The sequence below is a fragment of the Ammodytes marinus genome (assembly GCF_949987685.1).
Source record: "Ammodytes marinus genome assembly, chromosome: 3".
NCBI classification, from domain to species: domain Eukaryota; kingdom Metazoa; phylum Chordata; class Actinopteri; order Uranoscopiformes; family Ammodytidae; genus Ammodytes; species Ammodytes marinus.
The window spans coordinates 26,683,195-26,708,697 of record NC_137232.1 but is presented as its reverse complement, the minus strand read 5'-3'; the positions used below and the strand labels follow the sequence as shown (position 1 = coordinate 26,708,697).

Sequence of the window (25,503 nt, the reverse complement as noted above, 5' to 3'; positions counted from 1 at the left end):
GTTTTTCAAACCATAGTTTCCTTGAGGGCATGTTGTTCTTTTTCACATATGATGAGAGCATTTTCTTTTTTAAAGCTTCTTCCACATAGTCCATACCACAGGTCTGAGTCCCAAGTTTTCACACATTATGCATTTGCATATCTTAAGATCCATGTGATCTGTTTCCTGTATGTTCCACAAGTTCCAATTCCGGCCTCGCCCTTCATGAATACCTCTGTATTCTAGTCTGCGTACGGGACCTACAGACTAGTTTCTCTTAGAAACATGGTCCCGATGCTGTAGGACACTTTCCTCATAGTGGCCGGGGGAGCAGAGCGAGAGCTGGTCAATGACGCATGGCTGTGAGAAGTCCCCGCCTCCAGGAAGTAACATGTCCCTGTGATCTCTTTGGGAAAGTTATCCGGGAGCTCCAGACGTGAACGAGGGACGAATGAAAAAGAGCGGTCATCTTTCAGCAGCCTGTAGAGAAGACATTTTGTTAAAGAATAAGTAAAAACATATACATATAATAAGAAACAGAGAAAAAGGTGGAGATTGACTTAACCATAGTAAGAGGAATGAGAAATTCAAGCCAACATAAAACAGCATATATTGCCATAGCGACAGGGCTTACAAAACGGTACTTACTGGTGGGTTGTGGGACTAACATTGATACACCTCGGATGGCTCCCTGATTCGAATTTGCTGGCCAGTGTCACATTGTTCCCAAACAGGCAATAACGTGGCATTCTCACCCCGACCACGCCGGCCAGCACCGAACCTGTGTGGATACCTATCCTGAGCTAAAAGACAGAGGAAGGAAGAAGAAGAAAAAGAGAGAGCAATTTGAGCCATAACACAAACAGAAGGATTTGGAGAGTACACTCTTCTACTTGGTCTGTTAATAGAAGTTATGCAGCTTCTGTTGTCACTGTCCTTTCATCTAGGCCTCTGCCAACTTGTATACCTGAAATAATTCCTCAATTAAATGATCAACATTTTTAGTTTCTTATTCAGTTCATTTAAGTAACTTAAAAAACAAAAATACAAAAACTCTTGTTGTTTTTTATCGCCACTTTCTAGTGTTTTACTTGATATTAGGACAGTTAATAGATGTAATAATGTGGAGATTCATCAATGGGAAAATTGTTATTTTTTGCAGTCCTAGCCTGATCTCACTGTGACCCACATCATGTCTGGCTTTAAATATGTGTAATCAATGTGAGCAACACATTGGCACCTGGCATATGAAATGATTAACATCTCACACCACCACAACATACTTGGCACTGAATGCACTGTAAATGTGCATAAAATGTATCTTTTCTGCTGAACTGATGCCATTCCTTCATGTGCTGCCAGTTCGTCTTTTGAAGCCGAAGTTTTGTGTGTGCATTAATTGGCTGCACTGTAGCCGTCAAACTTCAATAAGAGTGCAGCTGTTTTTTTCTGATCTGATTTCCTGTTTTAGCAGATTTTTAGAGCGATGAAAATCTTAAAATAGCAAAAGTGGGAGAGGGGAATTAATCAAATAAATAATTGCTTCCATCTCTTGGTAACAGATATAGGGCAGCAACATGGTGCTCATATAATAATCTGGCTCAAGTTTGAATCTATAAATGGCTGGAGGCAGAGAGAAAGCTATCCAGCCATCATTCCAATCTGACCATCCCACTTCATGGCCACTCCACCAACTAATGATTTTCTCCATTTGGGTAAAAAGTGATCACACTCGTACACATGCACGCCTGGCCTGCACACACACATCAACCGCTGGAACCCAGTAGATTTCTAATGGTCTACATCTCATCACCTAGGTCTCCAAGCCACTGCTGTGTGCATGCCAGCACACTGCAAGGTAGTCATGGCAACAACAGGCAATGGGGGTAGTGAAGTAGAAAGAGCTCAAAGGATAATAAGAAAGATAGAAGGAAAGAAAGACAATATATAGAGTAAAAAAGTATTAGTTAGTCAATTATCAAGCCTTGACAGCACAAAAGGATATATATACTACACAAGAGAGAGAGAGAGAGAGAGAGAGAGAGAGAGAGAGAGATTGACCCTATTTTTTCAGCTTAACTGCTTACAGATGGTCCTTGCACTTGTCTATCTGTCTCTACAACAGACAACCACTCACAGACACACACAAACCAATCAGCATCAGGCGCCCACTCTCCTTCTTATTTCTAAGTCTCAAAACACAGACACAGTAAAACTCTAACTCTCCTTTCTTCACTATGAGTCAGCATCCATAGCACATGGCCGTCCAGGAGCCAATGAGCAAATAGTGCAGCAGCACAGACAACCAATCACATGTCAGCCTCTGGCAAAGCTGACAGAAGGATACAGAGATTGAGATAGACAAAGACAGAGGGAGGAGGGAGTTGTTATAGCTTCCTTCTGGTTTGGTTTCATATATTGTACACTCAGTGGCCTATTTATTAGATAAACCTAACTAAAACTAATGTAGTCTAATACAGCAGTGCTGCGATACATCCTACCTTAATGAGTCATCATTTAAATGTTTTGTTGTAAGGTTTTTATTAAACTGCTTTAGCCAGTTGTACCTAAGAGGTGTAGCTTTTATCAAAGAAAAAACTGCCACTTATAATAATAATAATAACATTTTATTTGACAGGGACAATACATACAACATTGCCACAAAAAAATGGGAAAATGTGATGCATATAAGACGTCTAGCTTCAGCTAATTTGCAGTCTTTGTCCCTGGGTCAGGCTTTAAAATACAATCAAAGATACTAAATACAATAAATGCAGTGATAGAGATACAGTGAATAATACAATTAATAGGTACCATGAGTCAATACACACAGCTGTAGTTACATTTCAGATTAAAACATAATTAAATTTAGCATTAAACATTAGTAAAGTGCTCTATTAAAATAACTTGAGAGACGTTAATGTTCACATTTCTGCAGCTGCTTGAGCCACTGTTTAACTTTCACACTAAAACTCTTTAGTTCTGTCTACTTTCATTTGGCATTTCAAGCCTCTCACCATTTCTGAATTTAAAATGCTCTGGCTTGTGTGGTTTGGGGCGCAATTCATATTAGCAGCCACCGACAAGGTAAGCACTACATCCCTGATATCCACACCCACTCACACACACAAGCACACATGCAAACGAAGGTCACGCTACAGGTTTGAAATGGAAGCAGTGAGTGACATTGATAAGAACAACCTACAACGTTTGGTGTGTACTCTCTTGTCAATCTTTCCATTTATCTCTCGCTCAACATTTCTCTCAGTTCTCTCTCACAGCTCTCATGCTAGTTTGCGTAACAGTGCAACATTGGCAGGAGTTGAGTGCACTCGTTGAACAGCATTTATAATGTTGGAGTGTTGAATATCTCTATAATTCTCCTCTATACCAACATGAAGTGAGGAAGGATAAGAAAGAGAGCATAAAAGAGGGTACAAGATAAAGGGGGGAGAGGAAAGGCAGTGAGAGAGAGAGAGAGAGAGAGAGTAAAAGTGAAAGAGCAAGAGAGCAGGGCCAAAAATGCTTGGCAAGGTCTTTCTATTTTAAGACAAAAGGACAAAGTTAAGAGCAACGCATTACACAAAACAGTGTCCTGTCTGTTATTCAGCAGCTACTCTATCTGCATTTGCTTCTTTTCAAATACACTACAAGTTCTGTTTTTATCAGTGTCATTCCCTTTGTCCAATTTAACAATACCGTACTTTTCGGCCTACAAGCCGCGACTTTTTCCCGGTTTTTCGACCCTGTTATTACACAGCACAGTATATATTCTGTAGCTACTGGGGATGGGCGTTAGTAATCGAGTACTCGAGTACTCCTCGTTTCAAATGATCTCGATTGGTGGATGAGGAAAATAGTTTTTTGTTTTTTTTAGTGTTTGTAGCCTTTAGGCCGGCCGGCGGGCCGCCCCTATTTTCAAATGTTATATACGTGTACAAAACGGCACAAAACGGATGTAAAGTTTAACAAAATTAAATATTTTGATCCAAGTTAAATAAACTAAGCGTTGTGTCAAACAGAAACCGCAAATAACTGCCACCTCCGTGCAGCGCAGCCAGTGTGTGGTCTCCACAGCACCGCGGAGCTGAATGCGGTGCTGGAAAACTTGGAAAGGCACGTAAAGAAGCCAGGCTGACTTCGGGCACATTCGAGCAAACGATAAGAAGCCTTTATTATGGAATATAAGATTGAGATTCAAAAGCCGATGGTGTAACGTTCCGTTAACGAGGAATTAGTCGCGGTAATTAGTCACGGACAGGAGTGAGCATACGCGGTTGGATATACTAGCCTACTACTTCTACTGCTTTGGTGAGTTATTTAGCCTATCTATGTGTTTAAATTGTAGGACAATAATTGTATTGTATTTGCTGCCCTTCTTATTTAAAATGTCTATTTTGAATGTTAGCCAACTGCAGCCCATGCTTTTTTTCTCTCTCTTTTTTCTCTCTCCACCGCAGACCTACTCGATCGGTTTAAATTGTGGCCCGCTTATTTAATTACTTTCAGTTAGGAAAATGTGTTTTAAACTTGTGGAAAATAAATCCTTAATATCATATGGCAACTGTGACTGTTTGACATAAGCATTGAGCGCTTTATTGCGGTCAACCGTTGTTCTGTAGACAGATGCGTTGCGTCCTAAAAATAGAAAAAAGTTTAACGAGGAATCGATTGATCCTCGAGGAATGCAAGCGATCACAGGAGTAGCGAAAACACTCGTGCCCATCCCTAATAGCTACTATTGCACAAAATGGTAACACTTATGTACGTTATGCAAATATGCAATTTGTTTGTTGAAATGTGGGAGCTTCCTCAAGCAGCCATCTCTTTCCCGACAATCCCCTCTGTGCACGAACTCTTACATATGGTAATTAAACATTATAACACCTGCGGCTTATTGTCCAGTGCGGCATATAGTACGGAAAGTACGGTAATCAAAATCAAATGCGAAAAAGAATTCTGCAAAGTCTCTTCGAACATTGAAAACAGGTTCTATCGTTTCAACACAAGTACAAATATTTAAAGCATGAAACTGGCGTTCTTAATTTTTCTTATTGTCAAGTAATTCAATGAAAAGACAAACATCTAAAAATGTATCCATGTCTCAGTTTGTCCCGAATGTCCCACCATGTATGTGGCACTCAGTCCAAAGCCCATTTAATGCTGCTAAATAAATAAAAGGCTCGGTCATTTTCAGAAACAGCAGGGAAGTGTAGTAGTTTAAGCAAATGTTACAAGGGGCTATACTTCATACAGTATGTGGGTTCTGTTTCACTTATGACCTGGGGGGCTTAACCAGAAATAAAATGCAGCTTGCTGTAGGTTCAGACTTTGAGTCATATTTATGACATTGCAAGTAAGCAGCCTGGTCAGCAACACTACCAAGGCAACCAAAGTGTGACGGCTGACCTTGACAGCAAACCGACTGAGGATGGACATGAATAAATCATACACTGTGTTCCCTTTTCATTCTACTGAATTAACATGAGAGCTTTAAACTCAGTTCCCTCAGTTGTGCCTCGTTCCTTTCCTCCCTACTAAATATGCTCATCTTACTTTCTGCTAAAGAGCAGCTTGTCTTTTTCTGGCCAACTCCCATCGCTCCTGATAACTCCGGAAAGATGAATCCACACTCACAGCACCAGCTACAGCTAATGTGATGCAAGGTGCGCAGCTCTGCTGTTAAAACTTTTTATGTGTGGGCCATTTTACTTAAATTGATATATGCTATATTATTCCTCAACATACTTGTTTTGAAATTCCTATTGCCAGCATGTAAAAAAAACCCTTGCGGCTTAAAAAAAAAGGAACTTGTTATATTACAAATTGTTCAAGCCAAGGGTAGAACCGAGCTTATTGTATCAGAAAAGAAAGAAAATAAGCTTATTGTATGAGAAAATAAAGAAAATAAATGAGTAATCCATTTATGAAAAAATCAAACCTTGGGAGGTTGTGTAAGTTGATACTGTAAGCACATGTTAACCATCACATCATATCTCATCATGATAACAACACAAAATTGAAGAACTGAGAAAGTATTAAAAATAACAGAATTGAGAAAGGGGAATGGGTGATGCAGAGAGAGTAAGAGATGGAGATGGTTAAAAACCAACACACACATACACTATGTTCAGAAGCATAAATAGAACAACACATCACATACACCCACACGGCATTTATAATCAGCTCCCCCTGTAAAGACAAATGCATCTACATTATAGACACATCCATCTGGCTGGGAGAGAACAAGTAGCTATAACTCAAACACAGAGACACAGTATAAAAGTGCACCATTTCTCTAGACTCATCTAAAAAAACACACACACAACTTAACCATTAGCACCAAAGATATGTAAAACAGAAGGAATATCTAAATCATGATTTTTTCCCCCATCACCCCAAAAGTGCGCTTTCTAAATTAAAATAGATTGCCTTAATCCATTCTTTAAAATATGAATGGCCTGGTTGTCAATGCATTCCTTTATCCTCCATTGTATCCTTTTTCCACAATCCATCCACCCATCCATCTCAAACAGCAACATATAGCAAAATATGTCAATCACAGCACAAACCCTTCCAGTCAATATTGTCACCATGGCAACTGCACATGATGCTGCTGTATGCTTGAGTATCAGTACGCATTCGGATATATTCAATAATGTGAAAACACACCAAACCAAATATATTCTGAACCAGAAAACCACATAAATATAGATATATGCAAAACAAAAACAAAAACTACAACATGGGTCAGAATTAAAAAGAAATGCAGGCTAATTAATTTCCTTCAAACATTTTAATATGATATCGGACTTATTAAACTTCAGTGAAAACAAACAGTGGCATTACATCCCACAGCAAAGGATAACTATCTAACAGTGTGTGGCAGCTGTTCAAACCAACATACTGTATATTAACTATTGATAAACAGACAACATGTGCCCGGAACTGTGGGATTCAGCTCGGCAGGTGATTGATTTATTGATCATATTGTAGGTTCGCTTCATGGTACCTACATGCTTCATGGTAATAAGGGACGCCACATAGTTAGGAGTAATAAAACCTTCTCTGATTTTAAAGCTGGGACAAGTAGAGACACATCAGGTGCTGATTTGTGACAACAACAACAACAACTCAGAAGGAACTGAAAGTTCAGTTAGTTTGATAATCATCAGGGAGCGCCTTGAAATAAACAAAATGAAATGGGAAAAGGCATGAAGAGGTCAAGCTCTTGATGCAAAGGGAGAAATGCATAAAAAAATTAATAAAAAAAAACACAAAGGATGCAAAACATGAACAGGAATAGGAAATATAATCAATGCACAGATGAAAAAGAAAATAGCAAAGCTTGAGGTACAGTTAAAGCGAACCAGGCTAGTTTCTGTGTGCTAGCAGAGGAATGAATGGCGGCTAGGCTTTTTAGGGCTTAAATCCCTTAAAAGTTTTAAAATAGCCCACATATACAGTGCTGTTTGATAGTTTGTGAACCCCTTGAGCATTTTGGAATTTTATTGTGTTTAACCATTATTAATTCATTTTTATCAATACCAGTATTTTTTATATGAAATAACAGATGTTTGTTTATCAATTCAACATTTTTCTTTTCCAGAAATCAATTGTTAAAAGAGATAAAACAAATTATTTGCCAACTGTTGTATCTGCAAAAGTTTGTGAACCCTAAGCTGCATTGCTTAAATGGAGCAGGTAAACACAATCAGGTGGGCCAAACTGATTGATGAAATGAGCTTTAAGAATGACTTAACATCTGCCTAGAAGGGGACTTCCTTCAAAAATATCCTCAAACGCCACAAGAAAAGGGATTTTTCTGGTAAAAGCCAACCCAAACATTACATCTGGAGATTTGCAGACCATTTGCCACCACCATTCTTCACTTGGGAGAAGGTTCTCTTGGTGGTAGGCAGAGTTGCGTTTTTGCTAAGGCTGTCAAACGATTACAATTTTTAATCAGATTAATCACAGGATTCTGTGGATTAATCACGATTAATCACGATAAATTTTACCATTCGAAATATGCCCGAAAAATTTGAATTTTCTCTGTATATTGTTGTATGAACGGAAAGATAAATGACAGAAGGTGGATATGTACATTTAAAATTAGTATGTTTATTATTTGAAAATCCAAATGATGGTTTTAATACTGAAAATAAATTTAAATCAAACTAAAATATATAGGCCTACCTACCAAACCATAATTCAATTGGTCTGTCTTTTTACTATGTCTTTGGGCAAATATAGGATAGGCTATAGAATGGCATTTATTTGGTGAATCTATAGGTTGTGCATTATTGAATACAACTTGATTACAGTGTGTGTGTGTGTGTGTGTGTGTGTGTGTGTGTGTGTGTGTGTGTGTGTGTGTGTGCGCGCGGACCACGTCCTAGGGGACTGTTCATGTGTGCCAGGAAGCCAACGTTATGTTGATGTCTGATCACACACCTCTGAAAACTGCAGACATCTGTGTCCTCGCGGGCTCTGAACAGAGCGGACAATGTTTCTCCTCCTGTTGCTTCGACATCAACTGCCACCCGCAGCAGTTGATTTTATATACTGTGACACAGACATGGCCGTTAGCAGTTTAAAACTTTAAAACACGGCATGGGCTAACGTGCTGCTATGTTTGGCTGCGCGCAGCTACTGATCCTGGGTCAGCCACAACGTTGAGTGACTGTAGTACAGAGCCGGTGGGATGTACGGGGCGGATCATTCTGCACATGCGTTAAATGCGTTAAAAAAATGAACGCCGATAATTCCAGAAATTAATCACACTGCGTAACACGTTAATTTTGACAGCCCTAGTTTTTGCCCAAACATGGTGGTTTTGGTTATGACCAAACAGTTCAATTTTGGACTAATCTATCTACAGAATAATTCTTCAGGTATCTCCAGTTTTGTTCTTTTTTGAGAGCAGAGGCTTCTTCAGCAACCCTCCCATGAAAGCCATGTTGACTGTGTGTTCTCCTTATTGTGGAACCATGCACATCTGTCCCAGATGCTGCAAGAGAGGTCTGCAAATCACTAGATGTAATGTTTGGGTTGGCTTTTAACTGAAAAATCACTTTTTTTGTGGTGCTTGTGGATATTTTTGAAGGAAGTCTACTTCTAGGCAGATGTTCAGTCACTCTTAACCCATTGATGACTATTGCAATCTAGGATGCATGTCCTTAATGCCTGAGGGTTTTCTGAAAAAATTGTATGAATTGTCAAGTCTACCAAAACCTTAATATCTAAGCCTGTGTAGCACATAGAAACATGAAATAAAATACATTTAAAAGTTAAGGTTCACAGGTTTTATTTAAACATGCTCCCTTAGCGCTTACAAACCAACACATTTTTCTAAAAATCGTCAAAATTAGATGGGGGAGAAAAAAAAGAATAAATAATATACAATATTTAAAAATAATGTGCTAAATGAGGTTATAATCCTGCTTCCTTTTAGCATGGATAGTAGTGACTGAGTGTGTAGTGGAGGGATAAAGATAGACAGATATAGGAAGGAGAAGATAGCTTTATTTTATTATTTAGTTCAGTTATCACTGGCACCATAAATCCGAATTCCCAGTACAACTGGAACGCAGACTGACTCCTGCTGTCGGGAGCCGATCAGCTGGTCCAAACGGCTGTATACCACGGAGATGAAAACGAAACTGAAACTTAACTTTTGCCTGGCTGGGCTGAATTTGAGTTGGAGCATCAAAATATAGCCTAAATTCATAAATATTGTTAATAAATAGATGCAATGTGTTGTGTGATTTTCGTCAGTAGCCTATAGTAGACCTTGATTCTGCGCTCCGAACGCCACTAACTGTTCTGTAATACACTATCACCGACACAGCTGGCGTATTTTTTTTTTATTTTAATTTTTTTATTTTTAATTTATTTTTTTGATTGGCATGATTTTCGGCAAACCACACATTTTTTGGGTGGTCACGTGGTCTTAAAAAATCAACAAAACCCACCTCATGTGTAATTGAACCAATGACGGTGCATTCTATGTTGCGCACGCCATGAAAATTAGATAAAGTAACAATGCTGCGTGATGCAGCATCAGGCAGGAGATACAATGTGGCATCATGCAGCAGCCGTCATCAATGGGTTAAAGCTCTCCATTTGTAGATTATCTGCCTCACGGTGGACCGATGGAGCTCAAACTTTTTTTAAATTAAATTATAGCTGTCCCCAGACAAATGTGCAGCATCATAACTCTATTCCTGAGATCCTCTGAGATTGTTTTCCCTTTTGACATGTCTGACCTGTATGGGTTCACTTTGGTGAGCCTAAACTGACCTGGTTTGATCTCTGCTTTATCTAGTGCCACCCAATTTCTTCCCTAAAGAGCTCTCATTACATTGGTCTATTTCATCAATCAATTTGGCCCACCTGATTGTGTTTACCTGCTCCATTTAAGCAATGCAGCTTAGGGTTCACAAACTTTTGCAGATACAGTTGGCAAATAATTTGTTTTATCTCTTTTAACAATTGATTTCTGGAAAAGAAAAATGTTGAATTGATAAACAAACATCTGTTATGTCATATAAAAAATACTGGTATTGATAAAAATGAATTAATAATGGTTAAACACAATAAAATTCCAAAATGCTCAAGGGGTTCACAAACTTTCAAACAGCACTGTATCTGCCGGGTGGAGAGTGAATGAAAACTCACCTTGATAGGTCTCCCATCTGGTGTCAGCACTTCCTCGGACAGTTCCATCATCTTCAGAGCCATGTGTGCTATTGGCTTGGCATGACTATCAACCTTCTTGTGAAGACCACCAGCCACACAATAGGCATCACCTATCGTCTCGATCTGTGCGACAGGTAGAAGAGGAGGGGGAGAGAGAGACAGTCAAATGAATAAGTATGGCTGACTGCTGACCAAGTAGCAATTTAATAACTCATACCATCTTCACTAAGTGCTAGAAATTAAAAGCACTTCAATCCTCTTGTAGTATAAGAACTATGGTATGTGTATGTTTTCTCTCTCTCTCTCTCTCTCTCTCTCTCTCTCTCTCTCCACATATTTAACAAATGGATTTAAATATTATTATGTAAAAGGTATGACAAGTAGTTTTTTTATAATTTTATTTTCAAGGAAACATAAATGCCATTAAACATAAATACTTGGGATGTGGTACAATACAAAAGTAAGTTTTAAAATTGCTATGAGGCAAAGATAATTATATTATTATGCATTATCTATTATTAAGTAGATTAAAAACATCTGCATCAACAAAACACAGTATTTTTTAGTAACATTGCACCTCAAGGCTCTGACATATAACAAACGCCATCAGGGACCTGCTGTGCTGTAATCAGCTAAAATTGATTACAAAAAATCTGTGGCTTTTGTTTTGTTTTTACAGCAAGAAAGAAACTGTCTCACTAAAACTGTTTAGCAACATGGCAGTTTTTCACACACTGTAACTAAGCAAATCATTTGGCTTACTAATCCAAATGTATTTGTTCCCACATATTATTATTTTGTTTCCAACATAGTTGTGGGGAAAACAGTTGACTCAACTAAAGCTTTATACACAGATGAACCCATGGAGCCAAGTCATTCATAGTCCATGTTTGGGCTTCCTGTGCCAGAGGCTGCAGTATAGTTGTAGGTCTCCTTGTTAAATAATAACTTCCCAAAGCCATTTTAAAAAGAGCACATGTGAACAAAGCAAGTAAACAGTGTTGCTTTGAGGGATGTGTTGCCATATTTCCAGTTGAAGTGAGTGAGAAGGCTGATACAATCCTCATGAAGAAGAAAAAACAGATTGCACAAAAATAGGAGGGGCGAAAAAACTAGGAGACCACCTGCTCTAATCTAGGCCTACCGCAGGAAAAATCATTTGACAGTAACCATGACGATGGCAACATATGGGTGCCTCAATCTCCTCGCCATGTCCTCCCTTTCTTGCTTTCTCTTTTACACACACACAATCACTCGCTTTTTGATTTTGCTATACACCTAAACCCTCTCACATGCACTCATCTCTTTGCCTCCCTCTCTGTAGCTCTTCTTCCCTTTCTCGTGACATCGGAGACATGAGATTTCTAAAAGGTTGGCAGAAGAAAAGTAGGACGTATAGTATGTTGTCATCACAGGGACTGGGGTGATGAGATGGAGAGAAAGAAAGATGGTGGCATTGGTGATGAAGGGAAATACTGATCTGATGATGGAAAATAAGGATGAAAAAGGTGGAAAAGAGAGCAGGCTACAGCCACAGTGTCACATGGACAATATTGACACATCTTTGTTAAGCTCCCACCGAGTGGCCATTAATCAGTTACTTTTTCCACAACACAAGCACATCCACACAGACAGTGCATACATGCAAGTATATCAAGTCCACACGACACCACTAGGATTTAGCTGATTTAAAACAACTGGTGACACTTTAAACACCTATGAAACGGAAGGGCCCCCAACTTCCAGGGAACAGTCAATACCTAGAAAAACTATTTATCTTTTTATGCCTAATTCTGCACAGGTGTAGAAACCCATCCAACCTATTATGCCTCTTTACAACATCCTGGCTTTGTCAGAGATTCTGGAGAAGGCTTGTTTTCAACATCACGTTTTTCAAAATCAGTGAATATCCCCACAGGAGCCGCAGCCTGTCCGTACTAAGTGTGTGCAACAAAAACATATCTTGGTGTTGATACACAGCCGAGGCTCTGCAAATGCATACACAAAATGGTGCACCATGGGGCGCTCCGGTGGCGTAGTGGATAGAGCGCGTACCATATTGGCTCCAGCCTTCGTTGCAGTGGTCGCGGGTTCGAATCCGACCCGTGCACCTTTACTGCAGGTCTTCCCCCCTCTCTCTCTGTCTTCCCATTTCAACTCTCTACTATCTAATAAAGCTTGAAAATGCCAAAAAATTATATTAAAAAAAAGGGTGCACCGTGGCTAGCAACATTCAGAGCCTAGGCTGTGTATTAACACTTTTTTAGCGCACACTTGTAAAAACGGGATGAGATATTCACTGATTTTGACAAAAAAGCATTTTCCAGAATCGCTGACTGCCCCTTTAACAGTGAATACTATATCAAATGAAAAATATGTTTGGATCCTTTCTTTCTACTGACCTTATAAACATCCAGGATGCCACACTGGTAGTCGAAGCGTGTGTAAAGCTCGTTCAGCATGGAGATGACCTGCATGGGCGTGCACTGTGCACACACGGCAGTGAAGCCCACGATGTCTGAGAACAGCATGGTCACGTCATCGAATTTGCGAGCGGGCACCGGCTGACCCTGCCACAGCTTCTGAGCCACGTCACCTGGGAATATGGAATAGAGGAGATCCACGGTTCTCCTCTTTTCTTCCTCCAGCGCCTGGTGAGTCCGCTCTAATGTGGCCTGGGAGAGAAGGGGAGGAGAAGGATGTTTAGTGCTATGGTTCTGTGTGCTTCGGTTTTGTCGAAAGGAAGAGATGACAACAATGGTGAGCTGTGGGAAAACTGCAACATAACAAAATTCCCGGCTCATGCAAATGTATTTGTGTAATCATTTTTGATTGTGTGTATCTGTATATGCATATTTGGTGTCCATGGGCAAGATTTGTAATGCCACATCTGTCTGATGCAGAGCTATACCATTGTTCAAGCAGGAGAGTCAATGAAGATATAGCTATTAATAACAGTGGCCTGGGGGAGTCGCTGCAGTGAGCATAGGATTGGGTCAAGACTCAGCTACTTGCTCAAAGGTACTTTGAAAGTAAATTATAGAGCGCCTGGAGCCACATTCTTCCAGCCTGTATGGATTTAAACAGGACACGTTGAGTTCTAACTACACAATACAGCTAATGCATTGAATTTAACATGTTTGCCTCTGGCTGCTGGTGAACATTTAATTAATTTATTGTAAATGGCAAGCTGCAGTTTCCTCAGTTGTCTTGCTCTGTAACTACCATTAGACCCAGGACGAACTGATAACCGTTCTACCTTGAGTTTGTCCATTCTCTTCTTCAGCCCGTCCTGGGCCCTGGCCTGCTCCCCGACCAGGATAACGTCTCGCGTGGCGTCGTGGATGGGGATATCTGACAAGTAGAGGCCCCTGCCCATCAGCTCCTCTAACTTGTCAACACGTGGCGAGCCCAGGAACATCAGGGAGCACGACTCTGGGACGTAGATCATCTGACCCTTCAACTCCATGACCTGGCAGGGAGAGCAAACTAAAGTTAGGACTTTTTTCTTTTTTTTTACAGATTTTTCGCTTCAAGATAGAGAAATGATACAGATACTTTGCAGAAAAACACTGCACCCGAGGAGAGGGGGGACTGGAAGATGGGATTGTGAGATTAAGACATTTTATTCATGGTAGATTAGGTTCATTATTAGTCTTGTGTTACCAACATAGGACATTAAGAGACAAATAATGGTCTATTGTATATTACTCTAGTCACTACCTGAACTATACTTTCTCTCTACATGAATGATGCTTAATGAAAAAGAAAACTGATCTATTGAATAAATACCAAAATAAAAATGTAATTATTGTCCGCTATCCAACATCATTGCAGGTCCATGGAAACAATTTCAAATCACGCAAAAGCAACGGCTGTATATTTAGGGGTGTAAGATCATATACAGTATGTGAACACATCTGATCTGCATACAATTTGTATTCTACAAACACATGCATGCATATAAGCATGAGAATAATAAACTACAAATTTACAAAAGACTACAAATTTACACATACAGTAGACATACATAAACGCATGCATAATACACACATATTTCAATGTGTAAACCACACACACAAGATTATATTATGTGTACGATATTTTAGGACAGCCTTTCATTTAACAAGAGCCAGGTGTAATGTATAATGCAAGCCTGAACTGTGTGGAAAGATCCTGTGAAAACTAGGTAAACTGGTGACTTAGTCTATAAGGAAATGATCATCATGTCTTCTTTGATTCATACATATGATCATATGCATATTTAATGTCTTTAAGGATAAGTATTTGAGTAGGTTATCTGACCATTTAAGAAGCACACTTGTAAGAATAACACAGGCATTTTGAATAAACCCATTCAACATAAACAAGGTTGTACAATGCATAAACAATGCTTCACCAGCTTCTTAACATTTAATGACGAAATATGTGCAGGACCTGCTGAAACTCCTTAACACAGGTGTGATGCTTACAGCCAAGACCAGAGTCTGCCTCTTGCAGATAGTGTATATACAGAAGAGAGATGGAGATGAACATGGGTTGATGGTGATGACCCGAGGAGATGTTGCTGAAAGACTTCACTGCCCTTGCGAATATGACTCCTAGCTGTTTCACTGTCTCTGCTAGTCCTTGCCCCTGTTAATTCCTTTCCCTTTGTTTCTATTTTTTGGCTTCTCTCTCTCTCTCTCTCTCTCAACCTTTAGCTGTCTCTCAGTCCTGCCTGTCTCCGGCTTGTTCTTTCTCCCTCTTTGCTTTTCCCTCTGTCTCTTCCATTATTTCTCTCTCTCACTCTCTCTCTCTCTCTCTCTTTCTCCATAGTGTCAGATAGATTATTCCGCCAGTGAGCACACTGCAGACCTGTTTTATTTATAGCACAAGGCTCTCCTAGGTCTGCATAATACATACAGTCTACCTCCCCACACACTCACACACAAAAACACAAAAAGGTTCATCCAACAGGGAGACACACACACACACACACACTGTCTCTGATGGTCTGATACTCAGAAACATTGACATACATATAAACAAACACGGAAGCATATATACACATATGCAGAATGCAACCCACAGGGTCCGAGTTCAAGACACACCCATCCCTGTGATCCAGTTTGAATGAGCGATAATGAGTGATTGACACACACACACACACACACACACACACACACACACACAACATATATAAGAAAGGCCTGCTCTGCCGACTTCATACAAATCTCAATTCATCCTCCACATTTAATATGCTCATGGTTTTGATGCTTTGCTATACTTTTTGTGGTAATGCTCTTTATTTATGATAGCACTGTACTCAAAGTTGCGCCTCAGAACTGGTTAAGATATGGGTAATAATTCCACTGCTCACCTTTGTTCCATCGCTTCCAGAAAACTAACTTGAAGAGTATGTTATTATCTCAATGGCCGAGACAGCGAAAATAAGATCCAAGATCTCATACAATTTAGATAAAAAGATTTCAAGAAGGTTGGTCTTACATACGTAACTCAGTATCAGGAAGGTGTCCTGGACATTTTGTACACTCACTGTGCATATCTGATGGAAAGATAAATATAACTTTTTGGCGAATGAGACAGCTACAGTTACAGGTTATGTGCTTTTAATGATTTGTCACGAGTCAGGTTGCCACAAGCGCTATGACCAGCTATGCCGATTGTGCGGCTAATCTTTGCAACTTGCTTTTCACATGAAAAGACAAGGAGGCAAAACGACTACTTTTAATGTTCAAAATAGTTATTTAGTTTTTTTCTGTTACACAATGAAGGTTAGAATCTCCATCCTACATCTCTTGTGGTGGTTTCTTTAGTCATTTACAGTAGGTACAATTATACTAGTATATTACAACCTTACTGTGACTGAGTGTTTGTCACTCTCATTTATTGTCTTACTCTGTCACAGACACACACACACACACACACACACACACACACACACACACACACACACACACACACACACACACACACACACACTGACACAAACATATAGGACACACACACATCCCTGGAGGCAGTTGTGTTGGCCTAGATGAGCGTCTCTGTTTAACTCAGCACTCCTCTCTCCTTCTGCCTGCATCTCTGTCATCACAGCACTGAGAAGAAGGGGTTGAGTGAACGAAGGAGGAAAGAAGGGCAAAAGAAACATAGTGGTTACGAAATGAAGCAGTACAGAAAGAGGGGGATGGGGTAGGAGAGATGGGAATCGCAGAAAGTGAGGTGGGAAGGCTGAAGAGGAAATAGCATTGTAGAAATCGCTGGTTGGATTGAGGGAAACAGCAAATAAAATGGAAATGAAAGCATGAGAGTAAAAATGCAAAAACAAAAACGGGGAAAACAGCCTTAAAGAAGCAACAATACAACAATAATGAATGACTAAAGGTAAGGGAGGCAGAAGGGACAGAAGTCAAAGAGGAGGACATGTTGTGGTGTCCTCGTCCAGTATGTACTTATTCTTCTTCTTTGTAGCAAGTTGTTACACAATGAGCCCTTGTTCAAGGTCCCTGCACTCACCACAAGGAAAAAAAAAATCAAAGTAGTTCTGCACTTGTATCTTTCACAGATTAGCGATGCTTGTTAGAATGTTTAGAATACTATCAGGGCATGAATTACAGCCTGTACGGAGCCTAAACCTCGCAAAACCAATATATTGGGAAGGTTTTTGGTATACCGTTTAAACTCATCAACACAAGTATCTCAACGAGTAAATTACTTTAGTAGTCCTTCCTAGAGGGGTGCCTTTAGCTCAGTTGGTAAGGCGTCCCCCTCCCGGGCCGGGCCCAGCAGCAGACCCGGGTTCGATTCCCACCCGCGGTCGTTCTCTGCATGTCGCTCCCCTCTCTGCCCCATTTCACCTCTGTCTCTCTGCACTGTCAATAAAGCATAAAAATGCCAAAAAAACATCTTAAAAAAAAGTAGTCCTTCCTAGTTCCTTCAAAAGATTTGCAAAAACCTTATACATTAATAATCAATTGCACATTTAAAGTTGCAAATTTGTATTTGATGTATTATACTGTCCTTAAGCTTTGGATTTGCCTTTTTTCCCCTCATATCTGACTCCCCATTGTCACTACACATATGAGTGTTTTGCATTTGCACCATTGAGGTTTGCAAACTAATGCAAAAGTCTATGTAAATGTCCTTGTACCTTATAATAGCAAGGCTTGAGCTGCATGCACTGTGAGGCCCACATTTAACGTATCAGGATAATCAAAACGTACAGATCCAGGCTGCTATTGCTATAGGCAACAGGGAGCTGAGGGGGGATGAAAATGTGAGAAGGGATGAGAGGAAGGAGAGAAAAACAGCTGGAAGGGTCAGCGGTGGAAATCCAGGCAAAAGAGAGGGAGACGAGAAAGAGAGACACACAGGAGAAAGAGATGGAACATACTTGAAAAATGGTAACCAGGTAGAAGAGAGAAAGAAAGTAAGATAGAGAGAAGGATAGCAGGAGATGAAAGGGACGGCTAATGGATTGTCCTTTGTTAGCAGACTGGCATGTCAACAGACTCTCATTTGCATGAACAAGCACGGAGAAGCAAAGAGTCAAGAGCCCCTTTTACACAGAGATTGCGGCATATTGACGGAACAACATCACTCCAATATGCCGGCTTTGCTTGCTTCTGTGTTATTTACACAGAACCAAGCAACGCTGGCCTGCTGGCGCATCAGTAGCTCCTTTTACACAGCGCTCCGGAATGAAAGAGGTGCTTGTAAACAGCGTCAGGTGTGACTTAAACATTTAGCACCGCGCCGGTCAGCTGCTTTACAACAACAACACTGGCCGGTGAATTGAGAGCAGAAGTGCTGGAGCTTGCAGTAAGAGGGCCGTATTTTACTGTCCCCACGATGTGCCAGTTGATCTCGCTACGCGCTGAGTCCAACATCACTGGGACTGTTAACCGAACTGACAAAATCAATCCGCTCACTGCTTCACCTCTGTGTCTGGGTTTGTGTGACATGTTGGCTGTGAGCGATTCTCTTTGTGATGGCAGTGCTCTGCTATTCAGACATAGCCTACACATACACATACACAGTGGCCCTCATTTATCAATCTTGCATAGACCAGAAAAATGGGTATACGTATATTTCCACGCAAATCTCGGCATTTATCAATATGGACGTGAGTGTAGGATACGCTCAAATCCCACGCCAGCTCTCAGCTCGTGTACGCAATTTTGTAAACAGCATGGACTCGCAGTGCAGGCTGTGCGCCAGGTAGCCGATTACTTTGTTGGACAATTATAAGAAGATAATACAAATGCAGTGTTTGCTCAGACCGAAATAAAGATATTAATCACTTAAAATTGTGCAGCTTATGGTGCGCAACTGAGTAGGAGCACTGATTCAATAGTGCGCACACCGGCCACTTAGGAGCGCTGCATGGGACTGCGTAAGGGCAGTTATCTCCGTCTGGAGCTGCTGGGGGGACACTGAGGCACGGGGGCTGCATTCATTCAAAATGTTAGCCACAGTATTAAATATGTAGTAGGCCTACACTGCTCTTTATGATAAAAAATACACGGCACAACATTCAGCTTAACATTTTATTTATTTGATGCACTTTTTAGATGTTATTGATCGCTTATGCGAGCGATTTATTTCCACCGTTAACCGGCACGTTTTTTCCGACCTGCTGGTGGAGCAGGACTGTGGGCGCTCTCACAGCTGATCGTTGCCGGGTCGGCTTGTGCAGCTGACCGCCGGGCTGACCACTCCTGCTGTCATACAGTAAAACGCAAAATGTGTTATTTTTAGTTTTTACAACCCTTTTGAGTAGTGCTATCTAAAAGGGCCAATACATTCTAATCATTCAAATCTCTGCAGACCTGTATTTATTTCATGGGGACCATTACCGGACAGTTGGTGCGTCTGTTTCTCCTCTACCACTTAGGCTATATTATGCCCGCACCCTCAGTTGGTTGCATTTCAGAACAGCAACACGCTTTTTTTAGTGGCGATGTTTGAGTCAGACCACTTTTTCTTCATCTATGTAAAGAAATGGCGACATATAATTGTATATGCTGTTTTATAGCATTTGAGCGATAGTAGCCTACTGATGTAAACCTAAAACCAAAATCCTCAGCTGGAGATCGTTTTGTCAACACCAACGCTGTTGACCGCAGCAGTTATTTCCTTTCCAACTGCTGCCTTCTGTTGTTCTTTGATACTGCTTGTAATGCTCCGAAATGAAACTCTTTTTTTTCTACTTTCGCTGTTATTCTGTCAATTTCTACTTCAGATAAATTCCTCTTCTGTGCCGTAATTCGCATATCCATGTCGTAAAACCTCTGGGCGAGGCCTCTAAACTGAGAAAATATAGGGGCGTGGTACGATCGTTTTCAGCCGCCGCATTTATCAATAATGGCCTGGCGTACACTGAGATTGGCGAGATACGACTGTTTGATAAATACCACGCGACACCTGGCGTAGGGAGGTATTTGCGCCAGAATCTGCACCAGTTTCCACGCAAAATTGATAAATGAGGGCCACTGTGTGACGTCACGATACTGTAGACAGAAATAAAGTGTGGATATACGCTCAGACGTAAGGATAATAATAGCGGCGGCGATCCGGTCGCAGACTAGCTTAGCATAGCAATAGCTTTCCCACTTCATTGTACAACTTTCCCCGGGCAGAAATAGACTCATAAACTCTGCAAAATGAAGCGCGGGGGTTTGGATTGAGCAGCGGACTTCATGACCAGCTAGATTATACGCCATTCCTTTATTTGGTGATTTTTACGGGACATCAGGCCGCCGTGTCTGTGTGTGTGTGTCTGTGTGTCTGTGTGTGTGTTTGTGTGACAGGTTGGCTGTGAGCGAGTCTCTTTGTGAGGGCAGAGATCTGCCAATCAGACATACTCATACACATACACACAGTGTGTGAAGTCACGTTACTGTAGGCAGAAATAAAGTGTGGATATACGCTCAGATTTAGGATATAAATAGCGGCGGCGATCCGGTCGCAGCCTAGCTTAGCCTAGCCTAGCTTTCCCATTGTACAACTTTCCCCGGGCAGAAATACACTCATACACTCTGCAAAATGAAGCGTGGGGGTTTGGATTGAGCAGCGGACCTTATGACCAGCTAGATTATACGCCGTTCCTTTTATTTGGTGATTTTTACGGGACATCAGGCTGCCGTGGTTAATGTTAAACACACGTCCTTCAACTGCTAACATGGTCGCATGTTTAGAACGTAGGCTATGGAACGTCAAACGCCCCCCTGTTCCGCAACAACAAGCTGGCCGCATTTAAACAGAGAGGAACTGATTGTGTCGGGAATCTTACTACCCCCCGAGGTAGTAAAATTCCCGGAACAATCTCTCGCACCTTTCTTCCCTCGTTCCGCAACGGTCGCATTTATACAGCAGGGCGGAGGGCCGAAATTCCGGCATATTCCCGGCTTTCACTGGCTGTGTAAAAGGGGCTAGAGGTTGATATAAGTGTCATATTGCAGGATCTATGTGAGCGATAGAAAATAAAAAAACAATGACAATCAATGTTTAAATGCAACAGGTGATCAGTTGATAGCATTATTTGTGTCCGAGTGAACACCCTTCAATCAGAATACAGAAACAAACGGTATTAGGGCATTTCATCTTGACAAGTTGTATTTATTCTGGAAGTGCATCAGTTATATAAATATTAAATAAATATACTTTGTAAATATGAAGACATGAGACCCATGCACAGCCCAGTACCAACTAAGCTAGCAGTAATGCTGACAGTGCTGTACCAACAGAGCAAAAGGGGTGGTGGCCAAGTGAGTTGAATGCCTTTGGCAGCAAGGACCACCAGACGCACGCCTTTACACTCTTCTTATAATTGTCTTAGTAGCTACAACATTTTATTTATTTTTTTACAACGGCAGGAATCATTTTTAAAATGCCACAATGGAGATATGACCTGCTACCAAACTTTAAACTCTGGCAACCAACAGTGCAGGGAGAAAGCCAGAATAATGTCCACTATTATTGTGGCCATTTTAGGACAAACTCACATCCTAGCAACAAGCACACTGATCAATTTCACTGTAAATACACCAGTGTTATCCTAATGATTGTTGTCTCAGTTGTCCCTGTGCCCAATGCTGAACAAGGCTTTACTCAAGTGGTAAGTCTGAGAGAGTAGAATGATTAAGAAACCATCAAGCCAACAATCACATTTCTGTTATCTTTCAATTTTTTCATGACTCACACAAAATATCAAATATCTTTGTCATGTTAATTACTTGTGCTGTTTTCTCCTTGTCTCTATACCCCTATCCTCCTCCCTTGTATTTTTATTAACCCTGTTTTGATAATGTATCAAGAGAAGAGGGAGATTACAGGGATTTTCAAAGCACTCTCCACTGAAAAAACAAACCATCACAGCAGTGATTTGTGTCGAAAAAGATCAAAGGTGGTGTCAAGATCCTCTTTGTACTCATACACGCAGGTGGACGCCTGCACACACAAATAAACCTATTTTGACAACCGCTGCAAATGCAATACAGTAGCACTTGTTGAGTAACAAGTATGACATTGCAGATTGGAGCGTCCTGATGCACCCTCAGGCAAGTACTCCTTGGCTGTCACAAATCTTCCCGAGTCCTCAATCTCCCTTTTCATCTAGCCTATTGGGTACAAATGTCACACAAAAAGAGCAGGATTTGTATAATGAATACTTCACACATGAAAAAAAAATTAAACGACAATTTTGCTATTTTCTTTATTGGTTTTAATATCTAACACCCGCAGATACTTAGATTCTTAAGATTTCAACTTTCAGGACCATAGAAAAGCATTGACTAATCTACATCATGTTGACTCTATGACCTAAAGAGTTTGGCAACTTGAATTATGAGTTCTCGGCTGCTTCAGGCAAGGAGAGCCATTGCACTTTGCTGGAAGAACGTAGATCCTACAAATCCTGACAATGTGGATTGGGGAGCTGTTGAACTGTCTGGGACTGGAAAGATTGATTTATGTTGCAAGGGGCAAGCGGGGGGAGTTTGGCGAGCTCTGGGAGCCATACGTGACTTTTATGGCAGAGAACATGAGATAGATTTGCTTTTTTTGGTCATTTTTGTTTCTGGTTTGTTTATGTATGTTGTGATGGTGCAGGTGTTTGTTTGTTTGTGTGTTTTGTAAAAAAAACTTTAGATAAATATATTGCAAAAAAAAATTGTTCTCCGTCTTATTTATCATCCTGTCATTTATAATAGAAACTAAATATCCGCATCCGATTCCACTTCAAAAAGTGCCCTAGTTGCCCTGTGCATTATGTCTGACAACCAGTAAAATACACAAATCAAATGCCATGTTTACCGATAACAGTCTCCAGGGCCGCCGCTCCCTATACGCAGAGTACGCAGACTGCGTAGGGCACCAAGTTCCTGGGGGGGCACCCCAAAAAAAAAAAAATTATATATTTATTTATTTATTTTTTTTATTAAAAAGGAAAAAGAGATGGTCCGGGGGCCCCCCAAAATAGTTTTTTTTTTTTAAAGTTCATGATAATCATTACATTACAAAAAATATATAAATTAGTTATGAACAGGCCCATCGTTGTTTTTTCTTAATTGTGTAACCTATCCAGGGGTGGATTACTGCACAGGCACACCGGGCACAGGCCCAAGGGCTCAGGGGGGCCCTTAGCCAGAGATACTGATAGTAACTTTTCATGTTGCATAGTCAAAGAGCTCAGTCACTGATGTCAATAACAGGGTCCAAAAAGGAATAGCCTAAATATAAATACTCATTAAAATGTAACAAGATAGAAATCATCATGGGCCCCTCAACTAGTAGGGGAGAAATACAAAAGCAAGTTAAAAACAACAGCATTAGTAGCTCTGTCTAAGGGGGTTGAAGGCCCCCTCACACATACACAAATAAACTTTATATGTGTGAATTCTAAATTGTTCATATCCACCCTTTATCTGTTGAAATGGGCCCCTCCATCATAGAACATGGGTCTGCAGACCAATCTACTGTTTTTACAGTTGCAGAGTAAAGAGTGCTACCTGTTTAAGAAAAATCTGAAAAATAATGTTCCTTCTGCATCTCAGGATTTGATATCTCTCTAGTCTCTAAAATTTCCTCACAAAGTGCACCAGATTGATGCATTTTACTTTAAAAAGGTAAAAAAAATTCCACCCACCCCCCAACAAGGTACAGGGTCCCTCCAACAAAACCCCAAAATCCAGTGGGAAACACTGACTTCCTTAATATGTTTTTGCCATTAATTGTATGTATCCGTGTAGAAAATTCAGTGTACCTGACTGGATAGGGACAAGTGGGGGGCCCTTTAAGAGTGTAAGCCCAGGGGCCCATTATCTCATAATCAGCCTATGATCCTATCACTCAATTCCTTTGCAAAGGCAGTTTTTTCACAAGTTAAGCTGTTCTTTCTGTTAGTAAATGCTGGCAAATGTGCCAAAAAGCAGTCGCAGAGATCTTGCAAGGGCAAAAAAATGTTGCTCGCGCCCTGCGGACGCGAGCTTCTGGGTGTTTTTTTTTTGGGAGGGGGGGGGGGCATCACTGACAATTTCTGCTTAGGGCACCCAAAAGCGTAGCAGCGGCCCTGACAGTCTCACTAAAAAACGGAAAGGTTTTCCCTTTACGCTTTCAAAAGTTTCCACGTTCAGACGCAATTGTTTTGAAAACTTTCATCATGCACACAGTTTTGGAAAAAACAGGCCGAAATCATTGTAGTATGTCAAGCCAGTAGTTGGCTGTGACACTTCCGGTGCCATTTGGTCATTTTGGTTCAAACTATCCGTTTACTGTAACTGAAAATGAATGCCACTAACGTTCATTAAGGTTTTGGTGTGAGCTTAGAGTTACAAGTATTGCAAATGACAAGTTTTCTGTCCTCTTTCTCCACCGCGTAGAACTCGTAACCTTCTGGTTACTTCAAAATAAAAGTCAACTCACGTTTGTCCAGTGAAATGCTAATGTAAAGCCAGTCAAAGGCTTAATGTGAAGCCGTAGCCTTAATGCTCTGTTCATTAGTAACTTAACTGCTAAGCCCTGATCTATAGTGTTTTTTTTTAATGTAGAAAGCCGTCCCTGGCATCACCGTTGGTGACACAAGTTTATTAGTCGCTAGAAAAGCTGGCAGAGCACGCATCTTTCACCAGCCAAAGTGGCGGGTGGCCTCAATAACTTACTACTCGCTTGGACTAAATTTACCCGCATTTGGCCGATACCCGATATATTCGAGCCCTGTGCGAGACTCTCCACTGATCACAGTGATGGTGCAGCGGAGACACCGTGAATGTTGTCTTCCAAACTTCTAACTCACATGTGGCTATTTTGACAGCAAATGTAATAGGCCTACGCATGTGCAGAGTCGAGCCGTGATGTCATCGTTATCACAGGGAACGGCATTGCTAATCACCATATGTATCTATGGCTATTCACATAGAGACGCTGGAGTTGCGATTTCAAAAGATTCCACTCTGGAACTTGGTTTCTAAAGTTTCTGTTTTCAAGACTGCGTTTGCTGTTATCATGTTAATGATCCCCGGGGTGAGGTTCTTCCATAAAAAACAAAACTGACCAACTGATAATTGACATTCACCAGGTAAGTGGATCTGAATAGGTTGAATCAGTAATTGTGTGTTAAGCATGTTGTGATTAAACTTTTTTTGCTTGCCATATACTCTAATCTCCATACACTTTTTTTCTTCTTTCTTCTTCTTTTAACTCTGAGGCATTATGCAAAAACCTTGCTCTGCTTCTGTTTGACGAAGACAGAATATAAGAAACTGTGGCGTACAGGAGATATGTAGAATATGATTATATGCTTATTAGAGGAAAGCG

At 40.7% G+C, this 25,503-nt stretch overlaps 1 protein-coding gene across 1 annotated transcript in view; it reads right to left on the bottom strand.

The window, feature by feature from the left end:
• Positions 1-239: 239 nt before the first annotated feature.
• The window catches only part of gucy1a2 (guanylate cyclase 1, soluble, alpha 2), a gene marked incomplete at both ends in the record, with an annotated part of 43,460 nt that continues 18,196 nt past the window's right edge, over positions 240-25,503 (bottom strand). Inside the window, 5 exons of the mRNA XM_080053915.1 lie at positions 240-459; positions 628-782; positions 10,663-10,806; positions 13,086-13,358; positions 13,943-14,155. Of these exons, the coding sequence (XP_079910041.1) occupies positions 240-459; positions 628-782; positions 10,663-10,806; positions 13,086-13,358; positions 13,943-14,155 (1,005 nt within the window). The remainder of the gene's footprint in view (positions 460-627; positions 783-10,662; positions 10,807-13,085; positions 13,359-13,942; positions 14,156-25,503) is intronic.